Source organism: Python bivittatus, unplaced genomic scaffold (assembly GCF_059951505.1).
Source record: "Python bivittatus isolate LINGU-HERP-01145 unplaced genomic scaffold, Pbiv_v1 ctg000480_np1212, whole genome shotgun sequence".
Classification (NCBI taxonomy): Eukaryota; Metazoa; Chordata; class Lepidosauria; order Squamata; family Pythonidae; genus Python; species Python bivittatus.
The window spans coordinates 43,523,888-43,550,153 of record NW_028277075.1 but is presented as its reverse complement, the minus strand read 5'-3'; the positions used below and the strand labels follow the sequence as shown (position 1 = coordinate 43,550,153).

General features: G+C 39.1%; 2 protein-coding genes across 7 annotated transcripts in view; one reads left to right on the top strand and one right to left on the bottom strand.

Moving 5' to 3' along the window:
* Nucleotides 1-537: 537 nt before the first annotated feature.
* Nucleotides 538-19,826, bottom strand: DHCR7 (7-dehydrocholesterol reductase). 4 transcript variants are annotated; one of them, XM_088145821.1, is made up of 9 exons: nt 19,656-19,826; nt 16,942-16,960; nt 11,855-11,958; nt 11,235-11,457; nt 10,083-10,170; nt 7,221-7,434; nt 4,571-4,775; nt 3,608-3,739; nt 538-1,162 (listed from the first exon to the last, which is right to left on the bottom strand). In XM_088145821.1, exons 3-9 carry the CDS (start codon nt 11,950-11,952, stop codon nt 698-700), a joined length of 1,425 nt encoding a protein of 474 aa, XP_088001947.1. In that variant the 5' UTR covers nt 11,953-11,958; nt 16,942-16,960; nt 19,656-19,826; the 3' UTR covers nt 538-697. The 4 variants fall into 4 exon arrangements, with proteins under 4 accessions (XP_088001947.1, XP_015743973.1, XP_088001946.1 ...); XM_015888487.2 differs by lacking the exon at nt 16,942-16,960; XM_088145820.1 differs by lacking the exons at nt 16,942-16,960; nt 19,656-19,826 and adding an exon at nt 19,225-19,566.
* Nucleotides 19,827-19,887: 61 nt separating this feature from the next.
* Nucleotides 19,888-26,266, top strand: part of NADSYN1 (NAD synthetase 1) — a 49,859-nt gene continuing 43,480 nt past the window's right edge. For all 3 annotated transcript variants that reach the window (XM_088145817.1, XM_007430483.3, XM_088145819.1), the window contains exons 1-2: nt 19,888-20,072; nt 25,123-25,183. In XM_088145817.1, the coding sequence (XP_088001943.1) occupies nt 19,988-20,072; nt 25,123-25,183 (146 nt within the window). In that variant the 5' untranslated portion in view covers nt 19,888-19,987. The remainder of the gene's footprint in view (nt 20,073-25,122; nt 25,184-26,266) is intronic.

Here is a 26,266-nt window from a genome sequence, read left to right as displayed (position 1 = left end):
CATCTCCAATACAACTACAATCATCTGAGAATCATATTATCAGATGGGCAATATAAATAGCTCTCTGGTCATTTATGATCACAATTTCCCTTTAGCCAAAGAAGTAAAACTGAGATATCAATCACTGCAGTTTTTTGAATTACAGTGAAATGAAAAGTGATCTTAACAGAACTATGAGGTTTGTACTCATTTCCCTCTTGATTATGTCTGAAATGAAATATTATAGGTTTTATCGTATGCCAGTGTAGTATAATACTTAAGTATATTGTAGATAGGAATTAGGGTCAAGTCCCCACTTGATCATATAGTTCACAAGGTGACTTTGAAGCAGTCACTCTCAGCTTAACCTCTATCTGTCTGTGTTCTTAGGTGACAGGCAGGCAGGCAAGCAGGATGGATAGATGGAGATTTTATCTGTATCTGTACCTATAAACCAAGGTTATGTTCATTTTTCATTTGAAATGCTGGGGAGGGCAAAACAAATCAGTAGAAAAAGAAACTTTCTAAAAAAACAAAAATACCCTTTAAAAGTTCATATAACATGTAACTTATTTTATGTTAAATGTGTTAAAATATTTTTAACATACCTTAACAAGTAAGTAAATCATACACCATTATATGGGCCAAAGAATACTGCTAATATCACATATTTGTAGATCTCAAAACTTGTTCTGCAATTATATTTTAAAATAAGCATTTAGAAAATCCCTGGAAAGAGTCGGTATGGTACTGTCTCAGTGTATCTCTTCCAGTCCTTGCCATACTTGTTGGAGCATCGATGTTCATCCCTAATGCAGCGATTGACCAGGAGAATGCCAATAAAAAATATGTAGAAATAAGGAAGAATATGATCAAAACTACAACAGAGGCAGTATGCCAGGGAGCCCATCAAGTCTCCAGTATAGTTAAAATGGCGGGCAATACCCCAGAATCCTGAAACCAACAGTTTACTGTGGTGTTTAGTCCCATTGACGGATGTATAGACACATTCAATATATTTGGGTTTCTTGCCCCATATTTTACAATTGCCATCAGTGCGACGGAAGAGATCTTTCTGATGATTGGCCGTTCTGAAAATATAGTAGCCTACCAAACTCAGTAGAAGAATTCCAACCGCATACCCAGTAGCAAGCTGGACAGGATGAAAGACCAAGTACAACCCCTGAGGTGAAAAAGGGAATGAAAAAAATTGGTAAATGAATTGTCAGATTTAATCAGCATTCTTTCTTTTCTTTTTACAGCATCCAGGTGATTAATTTCCCATCAAGTCAGTGTCAAGTCTTAACAGCCACATAGACTTTCTCTAAAATATCTATCCTTGGCCTGACCTTTTAGTTCTCTCAATGGCGCATTCACCACTTCAAATGCAGGCATTTCTACCCCATCATCCATAGAACAATTCTAAGTGTTGATTTTGACCTTTAAAGCCCTAAATGGCTCAGGACCAGATTACCTGAAACAGCACCTTTTCCCCTATGTATCCATCCAAGCGTTATCATGTAATGAATCTCTCTTCCAGGCCCTCTGACCAAAGGAGATGACGTCAGGTTCAAAAAGGGGAAGATATTTTTCTGTGGTAGCACCCTATTTATAGAATTTCCTCCCCAGAGGGCCAACTGGCGCCCACATTAGCATCATTTTAGTGTCAAGTGAAGACCGTTTTATTTTCCCAGGGTTTTAATTGGCTTTTAATTATATTTTAATGCTTTCTTTTCATTACTTGCTTAGTTTACAGTATATGATGCTTTTATTTTGTATTTTATTTGATATTGTCATATATGTTTTTACTCAGTTTGTATTTTTGTGTGTTTTATTGTAAACTGGCTAGAGAGTTTTGGTTATTGGGCAGTTTAAATATTTTAATGAAATAAATACAATTGTAATAATACACAAATAGATAGAGCAAAGCCTCTGGTCACAGCCAAAATGTCTTAGAGGATTAGCCCCCCTTCCCTCCCCTGGTTTGGTTCTCATAGCTGCTAAAGAATCCAAAGTTAAGGAGAGCAAATCTCAGAAAAGCCACGTATCTGTGCTTAACCAACCAGGTTTCATTAACACATACAGGTCTTCGTGCTCATTCACAACCAAATGAGCCCAAGATTACCAGCAATACGGCCTTCTAAATCCAAGCCTGAGGCTGGAGGGTTGGAAAATTAGACTGGTACCAAACTACCAGATCCCCTTCCCTTGATATGGCCAACCCACTGCCCCTGGCCCATCACAACTGCAGTATGCATAGTCACATCTTCTCCAGCTAAATTTCTTCCCTTCAGCCCATCAAGCAGAAGTGAGCTGCCCAGTCATCAGCTAATCCCTGGTCTCCTGACCATGCAACCCTTCTCAATCACTTTCAATCTTCCCCAGCTTCCGACTATGAAACCAAAGCCCCCCTTGCCAGCCTGTGAACTTCCCCCATGCTGATCCTTTCCCACACCCAACAAACCATTTGGAACCTTTATTCTACTGACCCCTATTACTCAACTTCACAGCTGTTCTATTCTCTATTGCAGGGGGCTGCCAATTATCGTTCCCTGTCTTTCACCCAAACTTGGATCATTGCTCCATAACAACAAAGTGCACCTTCCAATCACCAGTAACCACAGAATGACTTTACTAGCAATCTCCATTACTTATCAACCATGGCAATCCTGGCCTGACACCTCAGCTATAGCCATTGCTTGCTCTATCTGCTAGCACACAAAGTCCAGAATTGTGCCAAGTCCGCTTGTTCCCAACAGCACTACCACTTCTACCTTCAACTGCAATCCATTTTACCCTCTTCCCTAACCTTCCACATCTCTATAATCATTCATCCCACAGTTCCCCACTCTTCTTCTCACCATTTCCATTCACAGCTCTCTTCCTATACAACTTCATATCATCTTCATGTTTTTGTCTATTTTCTCTTTTCTTCCACTTCATCCCACTCTCACCAGTCTCTAGCCTCTTCCTCCAAATTCTGTGAGTCTATATCCTTCTTCTGTTCACATCCATATCTTCCTCTCCTCTACCAGGGTCCATCCTCCAGACTGAGGCATTTTGACCTGGATGTATCCTTCTTTCTCTGAATCTTTCATAATTCCCTTTCAACCATTCTTCCATGGCCTCCACAAGATTCACACCAGCCTTCAAGTATCCTCTCTGCAGCTAGTCTCCATCTACCATTCCCTGCTGTCCATGACTCCTTGGGTCATGCCATGGTCTCAACTAGCATCCTTCTTCCTTTGTATTTTCCTCAGCCCTAGTTGGTCTCTGAAAGCCTGAGCTTTAGTTTTTGAACTCTGGCATACAGACACCAGCCACAGGCCTCCAGCCACCACACAAACCATCAGCTTCCAGCCATCATCTCAGCCAACCTCCAATTGCCAGATAATTGCAACCATCATACCATGAGTTTCCCATTACCTCCTCAAAACAATACTGCCAAGGCAGTTCACTCCCTGCAGAAGCAGGCCGAAACACTAATAAAAAAAAAGAAACACCAAAAAACTCCCTAGACATGACAGTTATCAAGTTGCCCGAGGTGCTTTCTTAAAGGGGAAAAAACCCACTATTGTTTCTGGAAGTAGTTGAATGCAGACAAGAGTAAATACATATGATGAAATACCTGTAGAGTGTAGAGATAGGGAAGCCAGACACAGTCTCCCCATGCTAGATACCATCCAAAATGTTCATGGGCGATATCTATTGTTTTTAAATACCAAGTTTCATTCCAAAAACAGTCCAAAACATATAGACCCTGAAAAAATACACACATTATCACTATGTCTTATAAAAAAAATGAGCATGTGAATAAATGCTATCCTTCTTCAGAAGGAGAGGCTCAAATTTATCTAGATATATAATGCAAAGCCATGCTTTTTTTGGATTGTGCTTACACAGGATTAATGATTACAATTCGAAATTAATGATTATCTATCACCACTTTCACAAAGCCCTATAGTTGATGATCATGATACTCTATAAATAATGTCCTCTTTAATTTACATCTTTATTGTAAGTTAGTTCCTAATTATTACTACACTGCCACAATACAGGAACATTCCAAACACAACCTTCCAGTATAATGAGTTATAAATCAGGGATTTTTGATGTCATGATGGCACGAGTGGAAAAACAGAAAAAAAAATCATCATTCCAAAAATCACAGATGTTAGCTATCTGATTCTGAAATCTTATGCAAGCATATTATCTTGTGAGCTCTCATATGAAATTCTGCTATTCTCACACGAGAACCTGTGAGATTTAAGGTTGAAATCAACAACATCTTGAGAGATTTCACAATTCCATGAAATATTGGTCATTATTTTGTGAAGAATAGCTTGTAAATGGTGGTACTGATATAAGGAAGAATTTTGTGGAACTATGGTGGTCCTGAAAGAGTTAATAGCCTGATTAAACTGCAGCCAGATGTAAAAGTGATATGTGCATGTATGTACATATGTCTCTGTGTGTGCATATGTGTATATACACATATGCACACATACTTATGATGTATCACTCGAGGAAATGAACTGGGAAAGAATTATTGTTGATAGCATTTAACATTAATCCAGATGTTAATGCTTACCTGTAAGACATTGACAAGTAGCATAGAGTTAGTGACTTGTCCATACAATTCCTGTTGTTTCGCAGCATAGGATAAATTAATCAAAGTCCATGCTATTATACCAGGTCGGCAATTGAAAAATAATTTGAAATCAAACCATTTTCCCAAGCGTGGATTAAGTTCAATTCCCATCATGAAGTCATAGAAGAAATTGCCAGTGAATTTGCTGAAATAGAGTATTAAGAGTATAAGCAAAAGATTACTATATACCAATTTTAAAACCAAACGAAATTGTAAGAACGCTCACAAATGAAATGGACATAATTACTGATTAATTACAATGTTATTCATTTTTATTTAAAATATTTATAGCCTGCTCATTGTAATGGGTAGAAGGAATAACCTTGAGGAACAGGAGGAAGAGCCACAACCAAGACAACAGTCAGATAAATGAAATCTGATTCCAAGGCAGAAATGTAATTTGACAAAACATCTCAGACTTGACCCTTCCTAGTTCTCTTTAGGATAAAGGCAGGGAGCAGGGAAGTGCATTCAGACATACAAGATTCTGTTACTGTCACCCTATAATAAAAGTAGTATTAGCATTCATAACTTTGGTTTCCTTGTCTGGTCTATCTTGAAGGGCTAACACTCATTACCAAGAGGATCTTGTTGCACTAAAATCCTTAAAAAGACAATCAAACCAAGTAAAAAAAATAATAAAAAACCCACAGTAACAAGCAAGTAACACCAACAGCAGCATTTAAAGAGACTAAAGGCATCATTGGGCTGTGGATGTAAAATCCTGAATGGGAAAATAAAAAGCCAGTTTTTCACCTGACCCCAAAAGGCAGATAAGATCAGCATTGACCTGGCTCCAGGGTAAATACTAAAGAGGGCTCCCTTTATAAAATGTAACAGCTGGGCAGGCAGACACTGAGAGAAGCACTTCCTCAAGTATTAGGTCCTAAACTGTTAAGACCCGTAAACATTATTATTAGAACCCTGATAATATAGGCAGCCAGAGCAGTCCTTTCAGGACCAGTGTTATATAGCCTCTGAAGAGTATTTCAAGGAATAGCCTACCATTGTAATTTCTGAGTCTTCTTCAATGGCAGACCTGTATAGAACATGTGACAGTAATCCAAATGGGAGGTTATCAGAGGATGGAGTATTGAGGCCAGCCCATCCCTGTCCAGAAAAGGGTGGTAGATTTCAGGACTAGGTAGATACAGCTAGATAAATGCATTGTGTTGTCGATGTGACAGAGATAGAGGTGAATCCAGGTATATGCTAAGGCTGTATATCTGCTCTTTCGGGGGAGTACAACTCTGCCCAGGGTGGGAAACCTACTCAATTTCTGGCCCAACAAGATATCAATTCACAGTGTCTCCATTTTGTCAGGATTCTACTTCAATGTACTGAACCTCATCCAGGCCAGTATACCATCCAGTCCAACATCTGCAGTGCCTTACCTGATTCTGATGACAGGGAGAAATATAGTTGGGTGTCATCAGTATATTAACAGTACCTAACCCCAACCCCCTGATGACTCAGTCAGCAGTTTTATATAGATGCTAAGCAACAGGTAACAGAGGGGATCTCCGTGGAACTCCACAGCCTACAAGACTAAACAAGCACCGTAACGCTGCCCTACAGAGTTGATTCAGGAGGTAGCAGAAAATCTATTGAAGAAGAATGTTCAGCCTAGATAATCCATTCAGAAAGATACCATACCAATGGTATCAAAAGCTGCTAAGATATCTAGAACTTGTATCAACAGAATTGCACTTCTCCAGTCTTTCCCACAAAGCAGATCATCTGTCAGAACAAACAAGTTTCAGTGCCAAAACTAGACCTGGTATCAAAATGGAATGGGTCCAGATAACTCATATCCTTCAAGAATGCATGAAGCTGAAAAGTCACCACCTTCTCAAGGACCTTGCTCAAAAAGAAGATACTGGAAATAGGGCAATAGTTCCAGGCATATCCTCTTTCAGAATGACTGCATTACTGCTTCTTTCAGGGGGGCAGGGGAGGACACTTTTGATATAAAAACATGGTTACCCTGCAGACCCCCAATTAGAAGATCTTAATACTCAAGACAGGCAAAGACAGAATCTGTATGTGATAACCTGAAGAGATGCAAATGATTCGTCTACATCCTCAGGCCTTAGGAATAGAGCCTTAGAGCTAGTTTGGTCTAGTGGTTAAGGCACCAGGCTAGAAAACAGGAGACTCTGAGTTCTAGTCCCACAATAGGCAGGAAAAAGCGGCTGGATGACTTTGGACCAGTCCCTCTCTCTCAGCCCAACTCACCTCACAGGGTGGTTGTTGTGGGGAAAATAGGAAGAGGAAGGAGTATTAGGTATGTTCGCTGCCTTCAGTTATTTATAAAAATAAGAAAGGTGGGATTACTGTAAACTGCCCAGAGTCACCCCACAGTGAGATGGGTGGTGACAAATTTGAAATATAAATAAACAAATAAATAAATAACCTTAAAAAAATTGAAATGACGTGCTTAGATATTTATGATCTTAAGCAGCAAGTAAAGTACAACAGCAAGAAAGGCAGAGAAGTAGCTACTAGATTAATTAGCTTTACTGAACATTTGGTACTCATCAAATTAATGATCATCACATTTACAGTAATATAAGTAATACCAACATACCAGTCCTTTGCATTAGAGGGGAAAAAGTAGGCCTTTAACCATACGAATATGGACACTGAATAGCCAAGAATATTTGCACACCACAAGAGTGGAATCCAGTTGTCAAAAATGATGGTGGGTGAGAACCACTGGAAGTAGTAAGCAGTTGCAAACCAGAGGGCATGTGTTATGAGCCAGGCCTGTAGTCCATTGATCTCATATTTGAGTGTTGCACCTGAAAGGAAACACATCATCATCATCATCATCATCATCATCATCATCATCATCATCAAGATTCAGAGGCTGTCCAATTCCAGAAGAACTCTGGATGGTTAACAGTTAAGAAATAGAAAACAACAGGACTTCTGGTGGAAGCATGGTGAGCTAAAAACCATGATGACTGCAGCAAAGACCAAATAACTGGTGAGTAGAGTGGTTCTTCGGAACCTCAGGACAGGGAGAGGACAGGAGATTGCCCACATGTGCTTCAGACGGCTGGTCCTGGCGAGGAGATAGCAGGACAGTGGGTCTGGGTGCCGGGAGCAAACGGATCAATCATGAAATTTTCAACTGTGGTGGAGCCTTTTGAAGGACACTAAGTTTGTTAACTTTGCTTCTAGTCACTTTTGGAAATTGCCTTTTTAACTGTCTTAAGGCTATTAGAGATCTTCAGATTGACAAGTTTGAAAAGCCATCTGGTGAGTCTACATTTTTGAACAAATGAAAAATTATAAGTTGAAGAACGTAAGAATTTGAAATAAATGCCAAAAAGCTAAGTAAGATTTTATCTAATCATCAAAACCATAAATCACGAATTCATTTTTTTCTGTTTCACACAAAAAGTCTATAAGGTGTTTCCAGTCAGCAGTAAATGTAGTATTGTCTTTTCTCTGATCAAAGAAGTCAATTTAGCCATCTCGGCACATTCCATCATCTTCACTGACCATTCCTCCATTGTGGGTCATGCCGAATCTTTCCATCTTTGTCCATACAATAATCTTGCTGCAGTTTTCATATATAAAAACAAAGTTCCATGACTTTTTTCCAGGTGTTTGTCCATCAATCCCAAAAGAAAAACCTCTTTATAGAAAGACAGCTATGCTATAACCGTAGAGTAAGAGGTGAGTTTATGTTTGTACTTCAACTGCTGTGAAGATCAGAAGTTACTTCTTTGTATCTTTTTTCTTTCTTTTCTATTTTCTTTTCCTTTTTTTTTTTTTTTTTACTTTTTTGCACTTTTAGGTTTGATTTTTTCTTTTCTTTTTCTCACTTTATATCAGTTTGTATTAATTTTATTTTTTGTAAAAATCTTTAATAAAATTATATATATATATATACACACACACACACACACACACACACATATATAGACTGAAATGACAATGCTTTATGGATTTGTTTACAGATAAAAGATGGAAAGAAGAGATCATTTGTTGTATTTTAAGAGGTGATAAGTTATTAATATTGTTTATACTTATGATGAAGGTGGGAAGTCACTTCTTTATTTCTTTTCGTTTTCTTTATTCTTATTTTTTCTTTCTTTTCTATTTCTTTTTTTACTTTTCCCCCTTTTCCCTTTCTTTTCTGAACCTTCTCCTCTTTCTCTTTATTCTATTTTTTTCAGTTTGTATTAATGTTTACTGTTTATAACTATAATCTTTAATAAAATTACTATTAAAAAAAGAGAACAGATCACGTTTTAGGTCATATTTATGCAGAAATATTGAAAATTTCTTCACCAACCATTCCTCCAGGGCCTGATTATCTGGGGGACCGCTTAACTCCAATTGTTTTTGCCCACCTAGTACATTCAGGCAGAATGGGTGGGCTCCAGATCCTTTCCATTAAACACTGCCATCTTGTAGGGCCAAGGAAGTGTGCCTTCTCTGTCATGGACCCCACCCTCTGGAACAGCAACCCTTCAAGACCCACCCTCCTGGGATTCCAAAATGCCCTTAATACCGGGCTCTTTTCCCAGGCCTGTGGTTAATGTGGTTGTTATTTATTGGTGAGGCCCCTGTCGTATTTTTGTACTCTTTGTACTGTTGGTGGTCTAGTTGTTTTAGTCCAGGCTGCCTATTTATGTGGGGTTTAACAGGTGTGTGTGTGTGTGTTTGCGTGTGTGGATTTTGTAAGCCACCCAAAGTCTTCTGGATTGGACAGCCATACTTTTATCGAATAAATTAAATAAAATTAAACACAACTGACAGGGGCTCCACAAACATCCTATTCCAAGGCCTGGGAAAATAGCCAAATTTTTAAAGACTTAAATTTAGGATGGAAATAATGGCCCAATAGAGGCAGGAAAAAAAAAATTCGGGAATTGTAATGCCGGCATCACACCTTCTTCCACTTTTCTCACTTAAATCATAGCCATTATGTTCACACAATCAACCATCCCATTTCAATCACATAATACAGGCAACCATGTATTCCAGTTCTCCTGCTTAATTATCAGCAGTTTTAATCTTGTATACAGCCTCAGTAATGTACATGATTTGTTACTGGGGAGAGGGGGGGAGGACTCATCCTCCAGAGGCTTTGAAAAAGAGACGAGTAACAAGGGATGAATGTGGATATGTGTAACTATTTATACTTCAGCTTATCAACAAGGTCTAAGGCCTTTCAAAGCAGACAAAAGCAACATTACACAGCTCCAGGTGTAACAGGCAGCAAGGAAAATGTGTTATTTTTAAGACAGAAAGTCTTACTGGAGCAACTGAGAGTGACAAGGAAATGCAGGTGTAACAAATATGATAGGGATCAATGACTGTACAATTTAATTGGCAACATACTTGAACGTGAAGATACTTGTTCTGAGACATGTATAAGGCATTGGTTTTCTCTAGTTTTAATTACTTGATATAATAAAAATGCTCTTACCAGCAGGTGAAATGGCTCCTTCTTGCACTCCTCCTCGAAATCCAGGAAGAATTTTATGGCAAAAGTCAGGAATCATAAACAAAAATGCCTATAACAGAATGAATGTATGAACCAATATCTTTACAAGTGAATTCAAGTTGCACAAAAGGAGGATTTGCAGGAGGATAAATTATGGATTGACAATGTAATGATTTTTTTCATCACTGGCATTTAATCATATCCCAAACTCTCATAATAATGCAGCTGTTTAAAAATGATGCTGAAATATATGCAACTGTGAATATTTTAGTATAGATCATTTGGGGACATAGACTAAAGAGAGGTTAATAGTACAAAGGTGGAAGATCTAATTTTTGATCTTTTTTTGTAGTGAAATTGTAAAAAAAATATGTTTAATTTCTAGCTGCTAATACCATGATCAAATATTCATATAGAAATTATATGGAAATAAGAACTAAAGACTGAAGGTGAGCCTCTGTTTGTTTATTCCAAATCACCATCTAGGTCTGGATAAGGAACCTATTGCCCCTCAAATGGGGTTAAAATACAACCTCTGGTATAGTCCACAAGCCAAGCCAATGGTGATGGGTGGGTTGTTTTTTTTTAGATTTTTTATCCTGCCTTTCTTATTTTTATAAATAACTCAAGGCAATGAACATACCTAACACTCCTTCCTCCTCCTATTTTCCCCACAACAACAACAACCCTGTGAAGTGAGTTGGGCTGAGAGAAAGTAACTAGCCGAAAGTCACCCAGCCAGCTTTCATGCCTAAGGAGGGACTAGAACTCAGAGTCTCCTGCTTTCTAGCCTGGTGCCTTAACCACTAGAGCAAACTGGCTCTCCAGTTTGGGTGTTGGAAGTTTAGTTTCATAACATCTGGAAGACCATGAGTCTCCCATTTTCTTCTGTCAGTCATAATCTTCTGGAAGTGTTGGAAACATAAAAGAAAACAAGGCAGAGAAATGCCTTAAAGAAACTAGGGATATCAACTGTTAGGATGATTCCCAGCAGCACCCAAACACAATGCTGTAAATAACTTATTTACCACATTCTCACAAGTAGGGGGTCTAATTCTAGAACGTAGCTTTATAATCAAACTTAACGTTGATCCAAATAACTGGATTCCAACAGAGAAGCTTCAAGACATGTACCTGGAAAAGTACCCAAGAAGTGTAGAGGATTAGAGCTTTCCAAGTCAAAGATGGTGTCTTGTTCCAGATGTCCAAGAGGCGAACTTTTCCTGTAAGCAGCTGAACGGCTGGCTCACTCAAAGAGCAATTGTACTGATGACATGACATTATAAAATAGTATACAATAAAGGGGCAAGACAAGAGTAGGAAGATGATACTTATCAAGGAAAACCAATCAGCCTTCCTGAAACAGACACACAGAGATTATCAAAAACAAACAAAACAAAAAACAAACCCTCAAAACCCTACTGAAATGACACAAGACAGTTTTGTCTATGGCCTGTTCTGAACAGAATAATGAATAATAATTTGCACACTTTTAGTGTGTTGTTGCTCTTAATTATTTGCTGAAACAAGCCAGTTTCATGAACTACTCTGGATGTGTCAATAGAAAGCCAGCACATGAATATTTCAAAGGAATAAATGTGATTACTCTCTGACACCCCCTCCCCTTTTGGATATTTATCAGATCTCCCTAAAATTTGGCAGTTAGCTGCCTCTTTTACAGAGCTGTATGGTTCTTTATAGAAGCAAGTATTTCTTACAATACCTATAAGTCACCACATGGCAGATTTTCTTACCATGCTCTTCCCCACTGTCCATGAGAGGTTCCACTTCCATTTACAGCATTCTGACTTCTTCCTCCTTCAAAAAATTGGCTGTCCTTATGAGATGCCATTGGAAGCTGCAGAAGAGATGATACAAACAAATGGTAAAACTCTTGAGTATAAAAGAACACTTCCTTTGAGAAACATTATGACCAATTATGCAATATGCAACTCTATTTGTTTATTTTTCATAATTCATCCTGCTTTTGATAACCGTAAGAAAAATAAGCAAAGCAAGGTTCAAGTAGCATAGCACCTCCTAACTATGGGGAGAAAAAAATCTCAGCTTTTAGTTGACTAAACTCTTCTTATTCATTGACTATTTTTGAAACTATTAAGGCTGAACGCTGTATTGTGACTTCCCAATTTGAGTCTGATCTAGGTGTGCACAGCTATTCATTACTCACATTGTAATGTTAAATGCCTAGGGGGTTTTTTTCCCAATTAATAAAGTGGTTATCTCTATTTGCTGGAAAATCACAGCAAGGCAATTCATTCTCCAGATAGGCTTGTTCTATCTGGAATGTTTTACATCCCATCCGTGTAGTCTGACAACAAGATAAAGGGTTTTCCATGCATATTAATATTTATATATGGACTTTGAACAAACGAGGGCCCTTCCTTGCCTAGACCAGTTCTATGTCTCTATATCAGATGGCTCGGTAACATCCAAAGATATGGAGAAACATTTCTACTGCATGTGTGATATTTCAATTTGTCCCAGGTTCTCTTCTGCTTTCTAGAGAACTCTGTACCAATCCTGTGGCTCACCTGCAATATGGGATCCATGGGGATGAAGTGACTAAGATAGCCCAGTAAACCTTTATCCAGTAGCCTTGATCTGATGTGATATATCTGGTGCTGGGGGGGAGGGGGAGGTAAATCAAGAAAGGGGAGACTCTCTTGCTTTTCTTAGAAGCCCCTACCCATCTCACTGGGCATCTGGAATGCCTGATCAGAGGGATGGGATGCTGGATGCTGGTAAAGCAGGATTCTGGGGAGGACAGCAAGAGAACTGAGAGAAAATAAGCATGTCTAGTGGTCTCTGTGAGACCCTTAGACCTGACTAGATAAGAAGCCTGTGCAATGCCCTTTGTAAATTGCCAAACAGGGATTATGCAGGCAGATGTATGATCTCTCCCGCTTTACAAGCCAAAACAGCCATTGAAGAAAGTAATCAAGGACCAGAGGGAAGGGGACTTGCCTGCAGCAGCCAAGAGCAGCCAGTATGAACTGGGCAGATCCAGGCTTTACCACATCATCACTTGCTGCTGAAGCTCCATAAACTATGCATGCAGCATGGCTTGTGTTGGGAGAAGGTGGAAAACACCACTTTACTTTCAGATGTGGACTGGGAATAAAACCAAGGTTGCATCACAAGGACTTGTCCTTACAAAACAAGGCAGCTTAAGCTCCAGCTAGAAGATGGAGTAGATGAGCCCCTATTGTTCTGAAGCACAATGACCTGTTCAGACAGGTTATTTGCCACATGGCTTTAGCCAGGCTCATAAAAAACATAAGCCAGGTTTCATAATCTCTTCTGCTGGTGGAGGTTTCATAATACACAGAATTAATATTCAGTCTCTTGGGATAACACTTGATAAATGGAATACTTAAGTAAACAAGGCTAGTTTAGCGTGTACTGCATGTTTACTAATTTTAAGTGGTAGATTAAAACTCTTTTAAAGAGTGACAAATTGACAGGTAGATTTCAGTAAGTACGTGAATCGGGGTATTAATACCTTTCCCCAAACCCTAATTCTTTTGTCTTGCCTTTTGTCTCTTTTACCATTTTAAAATCTGAACTGTCAAATCAAATGATAGCTCATGCTAAAATTAAGATTATCTGTGCATGCAGCGTTTTGTTTGCCCACAGTCATAAATAACAATGGTTGTTAGGCAACTATGCTCACCTATAGTTCACCTATAGTTTTACATCCCATCTATAGTTTTACATCCCATCTATAGTTTTACATCCCTATAGTTCACCTATAGTTCAACTATGCTCACCTAAGCTCACCAAAACAATGGTCTTAGGCAACATTTGTGTTTTACATGGAAAATGCATAGTTTTCATTGGAAAACAGCGATACCAGTGATGATTGCTCCAATGCTGGCATGGGTTTTGTGTGCAAGGGATCACCCTATTTTGATCAATTCCAGAGAATATTCAGTAGACACCCTTGGACCTGTAGAGTTTACAAATCTTCTGCTGAATAATACAGAACTGAACCTTAGCCTCTGGTTCATGAGCCATGATTTTCCACTGTTAAAGACAAACATAAATAGCTAACAGACATTTATTTGAAGGCTATGGCACTTCTGAAGTAAAACATGCCCATTACTCCTATCTCACATAGATTTGTTTGAAGAGAGGGGGAAAAAAAGGATTTTAAGTGGTTTTCATTGTTTAGTTTAGGTTCAGGAATTGCTTTTCTTTGCAAGGTAATTGCCCATCATAATTACAAAAAAGTCTCTTGGAGTATTCCTACCCCCCCTTGATCTGAGAAGAGATAAAGAGTTGCAGTTGATGGAACTGTAGACACTATGAAGGTAGCTGTAGATTGTGCAGAAAGGAATTTGTTTACAGCAGCCAATTTTGAACTATTTCAAGGACAACCCATATAACCCCAGTTTTGCAACAAGAGATTGTGCATATAGATTTGGAGAGAATATCCCAACTGAAAGCAAAGAAGTAGAGCAATGATCATGGGAACAAGAGATAATAACTGATTAAACTCCTTTTGAAGTATGGAGTTGGAGCGCTGGCATCAATTAAATCGCTTTCCTCCTGTTTTTGTACAAATTCAAGAGAAGTTTTTTCTAAAATAATTCAGTGTAGTTATTTTAAAAAGAGCAAAAGGGAAAAAATAACATGTAAAGACACTGCTCCCGTATGACTGTGATACTTAACCAATTTAATTTAATATAAATTTTCAGTGGTGATTTGCTGAGGGCAGGGTTTCACAATTGGATACCCTTCTGTAGTGCTTGAATTGCAACTGGCCAGCAATTTCTGCATCAGCCTGAACTGAATTGAGTCTCAGGGATCACCCTTAACTCTTATTTACCCTTAGAATGGTATATACCATCCACCTTTCCTTAAGGTCTCAGCACAGAGAAATACAGATCTTACATTAGGTCATGTATTATGGGGGAAGGGGAGGGATTTCTCTTTTTAAACTTTTATCTCACTGTTTCTGTGATTTTCTGTGTCTTATGGACATGGACAAATAACCAGCAGATGGCACCACCTTTGCAAGTTCAACCCAGGAAATCCAGGGCTGCAGGCTAGATTGGGAAATACCACCTCAACACAATGTCCTTCTTTGCTTCAGTGTCTCTAAGTGCAGCATTTCCCACTGGCCTGCCTGTCCTTCCCAGGGCCTTTTCTCCCTCTTCACAGTCATTGTGAATGGCCCAATGTAACATGTCCCACCACTCTAACTGCCCCCAGAGCCTTCTCATCCTCTCCTCAGCCACTGCTGCTGATGTTCCAGGACATCCCAGCTGTCCATCCAGACATTGATCTCAGGACCTTTCCTTCCCTCCCTCTTCTTCCTTCCACTCTCTGCCAGTGTTCTTGGCAACCATTCCTGTTTGGACCACTCTATGCCTGTACATCTGAAACATGCATTTTTAGTTCTGAGCACAGGCCACCCAAAACCAACTATTTCATGCAGAGCAGTTCATGCATGAATGTTTTGCACCAGAGACAAAAGAAGCAAAGTACATCTATAATCACTACTGAACAGGAATCAGAGAAACCACTTAGCCCCACTAGACAGACAACACTCAGAAATCAACTTCACAGAAAAGCTAGAACTACTTTTATTGAGATTGGCTATGATAACAGAATGTTGCTAGTCTGATTGCGCTGTATCTCTTTCCCCTTCTTTGCCTAGGAGCATACAGGTAGTCATTGTTTAGTAACTGTTTGCCATTACGATGGTGATGAAAAAGTAACTTTACAACCAATCCTTGCATTTACAACTTTTGCAGGTCTGTGAAGCAAAGGAAAGCTGAAGTAAGATTATAAGCACAGCTGTGGTTTCACTTAGTGACAACTGATCCTGGTTCCAATTGTGGTCACTAAAGAAGACTACCTGTACTGGAAAATAAGGATGGGTCTTTACAAGTGCAAAGCAGTATAATGGACCTTGCTTTAGACAACTTCAGATACAATGGACAAATTTTGCACTCAGATTCCTCTTCCTTTTAATAGAATGTTCATTGTATGGGGAGTATAACTGTTAGATCAAGGCTTTACTACAAAAGATCCCATTTATACATGGTTATTACATGGTTTTACACATTACTGTACATAAATTGATGCAATCATGTCATGGCAGAATTGATGGACATTTGGATTTAATGAATACCTTGCTTCCTCTGAATGGTCCATTACATAGAGGTTTTACTGCATTATGAAATTTGGAAATGGTTATACTTTCCTTATTTTCAGAGTCATTATTTTATAATATTTTTTTACACCGATAGATGAACAGACCAGATCTCATGAAAATACTCTACAGTGAGAAAGATACAATAACACAACAGTGTGTTTTATGTGAGTCTGCCTTTGAAGATGACTTGGGAAACTTAGTGAACACCAACTAGATAGCACATAATCAATCTTTCTATCACATAAGTTTTGTTCCGAAGGAGCGAATTAGTTGTATTTAATTTTTAACCAGTTAATAAGCTAATGTATAGGTATTTTAAAAAACACTTATTTCAACATAGCACTATAAAAATGTTTCTTCCAGGAATACAAGACAAAGAAAAAAAGGGTTAAACATTAAGAGGAATTCAGAATGGTCTTTGTAAACACAAGCACCTATATAAAGTCAATTTTAAAAGAGAGAAACATACTAGAGATATAAATATTTCTTCTTTATAAGCAAATATTCCAAAGCTTGCTGCCTGCTTGCTCCCATCCCAATAATGCACTCTACAGAAGGATAAGTGCAATTGGTTCCCAACCTATTTGCTTTATTATTACTTATTAATTCAACGTGAAGCAGGCCACTTAGAATTCTGTTGCTAATTTTCCTTACCTGTGCTTTTACTCTTCAGCTGCAAATGAAGAAATAACTCCTTTTGATCTCAGCAAGAGAAAGAAAGAAAGGAAGAATGCTAACGTAAGGTGCCCGGATCGCTCCCCCGCCCTTCCTTCTTTTAGCCACACCCCCTTAACTGCATATTGTAATTGCCATCCAATCGCCTACTCGAACTCTTCAGCTTCATCTCAGGCTTCCTCGCTGGATTGGTGCAGCTGCCTCAAACCATCAGCTGAGCTGATTTAAGTAGCCATGGCAACTGCCAACCCACAAATACTATGAAAAAGCAGGCGAGTTCTGTGAACTTTTAGTAGTCCTGGTCAAGCAGAGTGTACGGGTTTCTTCTTTTCTCTCTCTTAATAAAAAGGTATCTGTGTCTATCCATCCAGTATAAGCTTTGCATGTATGGGATAAATAGCTACAGAATATATGGGAAACGGTTGCTTTTTTAACAGGAAATTTTTCCAAATGGATCATCGAACAAATTAACCCGAAGTTCTCACTCTGGGCACACATGACCAGGCTCAAATTATCCTATTTCACATACATTATGGGAAAACCCAGCTCTCTAGAGCAGTGTTCCTCAAACTTGGCCATTTTAAGACACGTGGACTTCAACTCCCAGAATTCCCCAGGAGGCATGGCTGGCTGGGGAATTCTGGGAGTTGAAGTCCACATATCTTAAAATGGCCAAGTTTGAGGAACACTGCTCTAGAGCAATTCTAATGCTGGGAAAGGTGGAAGGAAAGAGAAGAAAAGGACGATCAGCAGCAAGGTGGATGGCCTCAGTTATAGGGACAATGTGGGCACTGTTGGAAAATCTGAAAGACCAGGCTAGAGACAAATCATCGAGGAGCAAATCTATCAGTGTGGTCACTAAGAGTTGACACCAACTTGACAGCACAGAATCAATTTTTTTTTACAGATGCAAACCTATAGGTCTTACTGAACTTAATGAGATTTATTTTGTACTATATAGCACCATGCTGCCAGGCAGTTAGTAGAAAATGTAGGTCAGATTTTTATTACTTCCAAGGGCAGCAATAGAGAATGATTAAAATGAGTTTAACTCCAAGACTGGTTTCCATTTTGTGAGTTGCTCCATATTTATTCTATCACATTAGGGTTTACGGGCCATTGAATAAATGTATATAGCTAGGATATCCTACAAGGTTTTCTCTGTGCAAATTACAGTTCCTTGTTAAGAAAAGTGGATCTAACTTTCCATATGTTGAAGTTTATCACTGGACATTTATTCTAATTGCAGCTAGTGGCTAGAAAAAGTAACTTCAGAATTTAGTTCCTTTTGGGTCTTAACTCATGAATTCTAATTTTATCTCTTTGAAATTCTGGCGAGTATTGGGATTCCTGTTTGCACATGGGTCAGTTTTGATCCATGCACTTAAGCTGGATCAAAACTGACCCTGTGCAAACAGGAACCCCAAGATATACATGAGAATTGCTGGGTCACATTTGCCCCATTTATCCATAAAAATTTACATTACTGGGATAATCAGTTTCAAAACAGAAATGTCAATTTGCTTAGGCTTCTGATAACATTAATATTTTCTTACTGTTTATTACTTCAAGGGAGCCATTTTTAAAACTTTCACAGAATTAAAAGAAAAATGATTTGCCTCAAATTGTTTCCTGACGGTTTTTATTTCATATACACATTTGTTCTATTTATTTGTCCAAACATTTTGCTGCTTCTGAAGTTACACAATGGATAGATATTTTGGAGAATTTATAGGTGGTTTCTAAACCAGTAACAGTATTTTTTATAGGAAGTTGAAGGATGTTAATGAAATTAATATTAGCTACTTACATGATTGCTTGAATTTTCTGTTTTGATAATCTAATAGAAGATCACTAAAAAATGTCAGATTAGATTCATATAATCTTAAAGTCAAATTAATACACCATCAACAATAAAATTTAAGAATTGTGCATTTTCCAGGGATGAGAGTTAACTAAAAGAATTGTCATATAAAAGAGAAAAATGAAACCTGATTTGTTGATAGGTGTTATTTGTCAACATTTGAATAGTAGGGGCAAAAAAAGATTTCAAGCAATTAGGCCAAATCACCTATCTTGCACTTATTCCTGACTTTATTAGAGAGGAATAAATCTATGGAGTGAAAGCATGAAGCATGGAAACCAACATTTCATGTTGGTGTTTAAGATAACTTCAAGAGGAAAAGTTAAAAGAAATCAGTACATATCTTCAATAGCAGGAAAGCTGATTGTAATGAATTCAGCAAAAGGTGGGTAACATACCAGGGTTTGGATGGGAGATCCTAAATGCACAGGCAGAAGCATGAGATGGAAGAATGGGGAAATCTTGTACAGAGAGGCACTTGAACCTGACGCCGTACGTCAACCATCGTATCACACTAATTCGTGAGATAGCTCTCTAGCTGCGTTTGAACGACTCCCTGGGTAATCGGAGACATACTAAGAGGGGATCGTGGTTGCGCGAGCGAAACGCTCCTTCTGCTAGGAAGCTACTTAAACACTCAATCGGCACCTCCCTTCCTGCTTCTTAATCCAGTATTTCGTGTTTTGCATTTTGGAGTAACCGAGGACGCGTAAGAAAAAGTGCACAGTGGAGGTCAGACTTATTTTAAAAAATACCGCATCTCTCATTACCACTCCCTAACCTGGAGCTCAGTTAGTGTTTGTCAGACACTATTTAAATGAAGGCTTACTTTCACTCCTCACCCCCGCAGTTCCCTCGCCACAGTACTACTGGCACGCGAAACAATGCCTGGCATGCAACCAGCACCCGCTCTATCCTTTGCCATCTCTGTAGTGAACCCTTCGCAATGAGTTCAATTTTCATAGGTTTTTGCAAGGCTGCGCTTTCACCCGGAAGAGGCCCCAGGCGTTGCACTGCATCCCCTCCTCTTTGCGTTGAGCGGAGGAGGAAACTACCGGAAGTAAAAGTTGCTTTCGGGAGAAGTTGTTCCCACCGGCAGGCGGGAGCTCGCCTTTCTTTTTCTCCTGGGCAAGGCAAGCGAGCGGGCGGTGTGCAGCCAACATGGGCAGGACAGTGACCCTGGCCACGTGCGCCCTGAATCAGTGGGCGCTGGATTTTGAGGGCAACCTGGAGAGGATTTTAAAAAGTAAGCCGAAGACTACGGGCTGTTTGCAAAAAGTAGCTCCCAAGAAAAACGGATCTTGTTTTTGTGGAGGTTAACATTCCCCTTCATTAAAATAACAAGAAAGGGTAGCTTACGCTGACTCTTGATGCAGCCTTTGTCCCTTGATTGTTTTCTGCTCATCCACCCACCTCCAAATCTTCATTGATACGTTTTCTTCACTCCCTGGTTATTTGTTTTTGTTCTAACTTTTTACAGTTCTACAAGCATAAGGGTTCCTGACCCTTCCTAATTTATGTGCAAGATGTTTTTTTACATAGCTTTACGGCTTGCCTGTCTCCTAGGAGCTTCTTACGCGGGGAGGGGCGATTCCTTTCATTTCATTCAAAGAACGAGAATCCTGTGAGGTTGGCTGGGCTGAGAAAGAATGACTGGCCCAAAGACACCCGTTGAGATTATTGTTAAGGTGAATTTGAATCCGGGTTTCCTCAGTCCTAGTCCACCACTTTAGGCCCTACAGTGCACTAGTTCAGTTCATATATAAAAATGCATGTGGAAAATTGATATTAGTACATTTATATAACTGCTGTTGTTTTGAATGGGGCTGTACAGAACTTTTTTCCCCCAATGTGGTAATTTGTTACATACAAAAGGAGAAGGAATCATTTAACTATTCAGTTTAAAAAAAAACAGACATATTGTTTACTTCCACAGAGCTCTGTCATAGTTTCGGTTTATCATCTCCTTTTCTGTAAGGTATAAACTTGGTTTATGTATCCATAACATGTTCTTGTTATAGTATGTATGTATTATATGGATGACGGTAAGAAACAGACTAAAATACAGTTTAAAATGTAGTTTATATATAGAATCAGAAGTTGTGTTTAATTCAGCGAGACTCATGTTTAGCATTGCATTATAATTATCTTTGTAATAACAACTCTCTACATTATTTAACCATTTTTATTTTGTCCTTGTTTGTTTGTTTTCTATATTTGCATGCTGCTTATTCCCTAAAGCTCTGAGCGGCTAACCATCAGAAATATAATTAAACAAAACCCTCAATAAAAATAGATAAAATCTTATTTATTAAAAATAACAACAACAACAAACCCTCAGCAGCATCCCAAGGGATTAAAAAAATATAAAATCAATATATGATTATATGAACTCATTCAGAAGGTCATGCTTATGTATGAATCTGTAATGTTGCTATATACAGTCAGGTCCAGAAATATTGGGACATCGACACAATTCTAACATCTTTGGTTCTATACACCACCACAATGGATTTGGAATGAAACAAACACAATGTGCGTTAACTGCAGACTGTCAGCTTTAATTTGAGGGTATGTACATCCAATTCAGGTGAACGGTGTAGGAATTACAACAGTTTGCATATGTGCCTCCCACTTGGTAAGGGACCAAAAGTAATGGGACAATTGGCTTCTCAGCTGTTCCATGGCCAGGTGTGTGATATCCCCTCAGTACCCCAATTACAATGTGCAGATAAAAGGCCCAGAGTTCATTTCAAGTGTGCTATTTGCATGTGGAATCTGTTGCTGTCAACTCTCAAGATGAGATCCAAAGAGCTGTCACTATCAGTGAAGCAAGCCATCATTAGGCTGAAGAAACAAAACAAACCCATCAGAGAGATAGCAAGAACATTAGGCGTGGCCAAAACAACTGTTTGGAACATTCTCAAAAAGAAGGAAGGCACCGGTGAGCTCAGCAACACCAAAAGACCCGGGAGACAACGGAAAACAACTGTGGTGGATGACCGAAGAATCCTTTCCCTGGTGAAGAAAACACCCTTCACAACAGTTGGCCAGATCAAGAACACTCTCCAGGAGGTAGGTGTATGTGTGTCAAAGTCAACAATCAAAAGAAGACTTCACCAGAGTGAATACAGAGGGTTCACCACAAGATGTAAACCATTGGTGAGCCTCAAAAACAGGAAGGCCAGATTAGAGTTTGCCAAACGACATCTAAAAGCCTTCACAGTTCTGGAACAACATCCTATGGACAGATGAGACCAAGAGCAACTTGTACCAGAGTGATGGGAAGAGAAGAGTATGGAGAAGGAAAGGAACTGCTCATGATCCTAAGCATACCACCTCATCAGTGAAGCATGGTGGTGGTAGTGTCATGGTGTGGGCATGTATGGCTGCCAATGGAACTGGTTCTCTTGTATTTATTGATGATGTGACTGCTGACAAAAGCAGCAGGATGAATTCTGCAGTGTTTCGGGCAATATTATCTGCTCACATTCAGCCAAATGCTGCAGAACTCATTGGACGGCGCTTCACAGTACAGATGGACAATGACCCAAAGCATACTGCAAAAGCAACCAAAGAGTTTTTGAAGGGACAGAAGTGGAATGTTATGCAATGGCCAAGTCAATCACCTGACCTGAATCCCATTGAGCATGCATTTCATTTGCTGAAGACAAAACTGAAGGGAAAATGCCCCAAGAACAAGCAGGAACTGAAGACAGTTGCAGTAGAGGCCTGGCAGAGCATCACCAGGGATGAAACCCAGCGTCTGGTGATGTCTGTGCGTTCCAGACTTCAGGCTGTGATTGACTGCAACGGATTTGCAACCAAGTATTAAAAAGGGAAAGTTTGATGTATGATTATTATTCTGTCCCATTACTTTTGGTCCCTTAACAAGTGGGAGGCACATATGCAAACATCCTACACCGTTCACCTGAGTTGGATGTACATACCCTCAAATTAAAGCTGACAGTCTGCAGTTAACGCACATTGTGTTTGTTTCATTCCAAATCCATTGTGGTGGTGTATAGAGCCAAAGATGTTAGAATTGTGTCGATGTCCCAATATTTCTGGACCTGACTGTATGATACAGAAGATTCACACAAACTAGGGGACTAACATAGTTTTCGATAGGAGTTTAGTGCATAAAATAATTATGGAGAGTTGAAAAAAAAATACCATAATACATCAGTATATAGAGACCTTCAGTCCTGAATGGATAATATTTAAAGGACTTTGCTTTCTGTCTTTTATTCTGCAGAACTGCAAATTTGTTTGGCATTATATATAAGTAGGTTTCTCAGACACTTTCTTGAAATATATGGACCTAATCTGAGAGCATGAAAGGATTGAAATCTGTGAATGAATCTTTTATCTCTGCAGAGGTGGGAATTACATAATAGATGGGGAGAAATTGCACAGCAGTGAGTAAATGACATTTGTAAACGTTATTCCCAATAGAAGAGTTATACATAAGTTTGGGATTAGCATTTCAGGTCAATCTATTCTTGAGTAACTGCTTTCAAAATATTTCTAACTGTTCTGTTACCTGAGTTATGTACAGAGTAATAAGTGGATGCTGCCTGTTGAAATATATTTTGCTTCCAGAAATATTTATTTATTTATTTATTTATCAAATTTATCCCCGCCCATCTCCCCCCAATGGGGGACTCTGGGTGGCTTACAACAGCTTAAAACAATAAATAAATACATAGTTAAAATATAACAGTTGGGACAATTTGTTGTTGTTGTTTAGTCGTTAAGTCGTGTCCGACTCTTCGTGACCCCATGAACCATATTGCGCCAGGCCTTCCTGTCCTTCACTGCCTCCCTGAGTTTGCTCAGTTTCATGCTCATTGCTTCAGTGATGCTATCTAACCATCTCATCCTCTGCCGTCCTCTTCTCCTTTTGCCTTCAATCTTTCCCAGCATCAGGGTCTTCTCCAAAGAGATCTCTCTTCGCATTAGGTGACCAAAGTATCTGAGCTTGAGCTTCATTATCAATCCTTCCAGTGAGCAATCAGGGTTGATTTCCTTTAAGATTGACTGGTTTGACCTCCTAGCAGTCCAGGGGACTCTCAAGAGTCTTCTCCAGCACCACAGTTCAAAGGCATCAATTCTTCGGCGCTCAGCCTTCTTTATGGTCCAGCTCTCACAGCCATACATTACTACTGGAAAAACCATAGCTTTGACTATGCGGATCTTTGTCGGCAAGGTGACATCTCTGCTTTTTAATATGCTATCTAGGCTTGCCATAGCTTTCCTCCCAAGGAGCAAGCGTCTTTTAATTTCATGGTTGCAGTCTCCATCTGCGGTGATCTTGGAGCCCAAATAAATGAAGTCTGTTACTGCTTCCATTTCTATCCCTTCTATTTGCCAGGAATTGATGGGTCCAGATGCCATGATCTTAGTTTTTTTTAATGTTGAGTTTCAAGTCAGTTTTTGCACTCTCCTCTTTCACCCTCATCAAGAGGCTCTTTAGTTCTTCTTCACTTTCTGCCATTAGGGTGGTATCGTCTGCATATCTGAGGTTGTTGATGATTCTCCCTGCAATCTTAATTCCGGCTTGTGATTCTTCCAGCCTGGCATTTTTCATGATGTACTCTGCATATAGGTTAAATAAGCAGGGTGACAGTATACAGCCTTGTCGTACACCTTTCCCTATTTTGAACCAATTGGTTGTTCCATGACCGGTTCTAACTGTTGCTTCTTGTCCCGCATACAGATTTCTCAGGAGTTGGGACAATTTAGATGATTTTTATTACCCTTGTTCTGCTAGTAATAGAGTGTGGAAAGGAACTATGTCATACTGTCTTTAAATTACAAGAAATCTTTGTTTACCTGTCATCTGCGGCTAAGAACTTGTTTTTATAAAGTATAAGAAATAGGAACTTGGTTTTAAAAGGTTCCTGAGAATCTCATCTGTCTTGTGTTCTCAGCATCATGCTCTAAATTTCCTTTCTTGTTTTGCAAAGTCAAAGGATACACATAATGCTCCAGGCTAGAAACCAGGAGACTGAGTTCTAGTCCCACCTTAGGCATGAAAGCCAGCTGGGTGACTTTGCGTGAGTCACTCTCTCTCAGCCCAACTCACCTCCCAGGGATGTTGTTGTGGGGAAAATAGGACGAGGAAGGAGTATTAGGTATGTTTGCTGCCTTGAGTTATTTATAAAAATAAGAAAGTTGGTATTAAAAAAAAATCTAAAAAAATCTAATAACACTGCCTGTATTTTAAAGCACAGGAAGCTCTCTCTGACAACATATTGTGGAAGAGTAAAAATTATAATTTAATCTCCTAGGTATTGAAATTGCTAAACAAAAAGGAGCAAGATATCGACTTGGCCCAGAACTGGAAATTTGGTAAGAACTTCCTAAGTTGTTTGTATCAGGCAGGAACCCCCAACCTTTTAGGGATGCTGAGTACATTTCAAATTTGGAAACTTTGTCTTACAAAACGGCAGTTGGGGGAGGTGCTTGCACATTCACAAAATGCCTATTGGGGGGACAGAATTAGATAAAAGAGCCAGTTGATTGAGATACTGCCTGCCATCCTTTGTAGCCCCCACCCCAAGATTCATTACCAACTTTTATTAACTTATCCTTTTTTTGGCCGTACAGGCACACCTCCAAATTTAGTACTGGGCTGCAGCTATGCATTTTTATTTATCTAAGAGAATTTTGGGGATCCAGAGGTATTTCTGGAAACTATGATGTTGTTAGAGGTTTGTATTTTGCTTTGCAGCATGCCTCTTTCCTTTTTTTTTTAATGAAAAATCAGGTGGCAGAAAAGGTGGTAGGCATCAAGGGGGGTATCTCTTTATGTGCAGGATATAATGTATATTCCTGGATATTTAAATTATATTTTATGCCATTCAAGGTAACAAAATCAATGCCTTCTTTTTATAGAGTGGTATCTGTTCTTGATGGTTCATTATAGTAGTTGGTATAGAGCATGGATATAGTATATAAATATTGGTAGAGAGCAGATGGATATAGTATATAAATATTCATCTTTTTTTGTGGGATCACAAAAGAAAAATTATATAAAAATTGCAGTTGTACTTTAAGATAATTAAATTATTAGCAATGAGGTCTTAATAAAAAATAACTTTGGTATGTATTCCAGATGTTGGTAGACTACAGGTAGTCCTTGCTTAATGACCACAATTGGGACTGGAAAATTTGTGGTTAAGTGGGGCTGTTGTTAAGCAAGGCATGCCTGATTTGACAACTTTTTTTGCAGCAGTCATTAAGCGAATCATGTGGTTGTTAAGCAAATCACATGGTTCCCCATTGATTTTGCTTGCTATAAGCTGTCTGGGAAGGTTGCAAATGGTGACCACATGACCCTGGGATGCTGCAACTGTCATAAGTGTGAGCTGGTTGCCAAGCACCCAGATTGTGATGGTTGTAAGTGTGAGGACCGGTTGTAAGTCCCTTTGT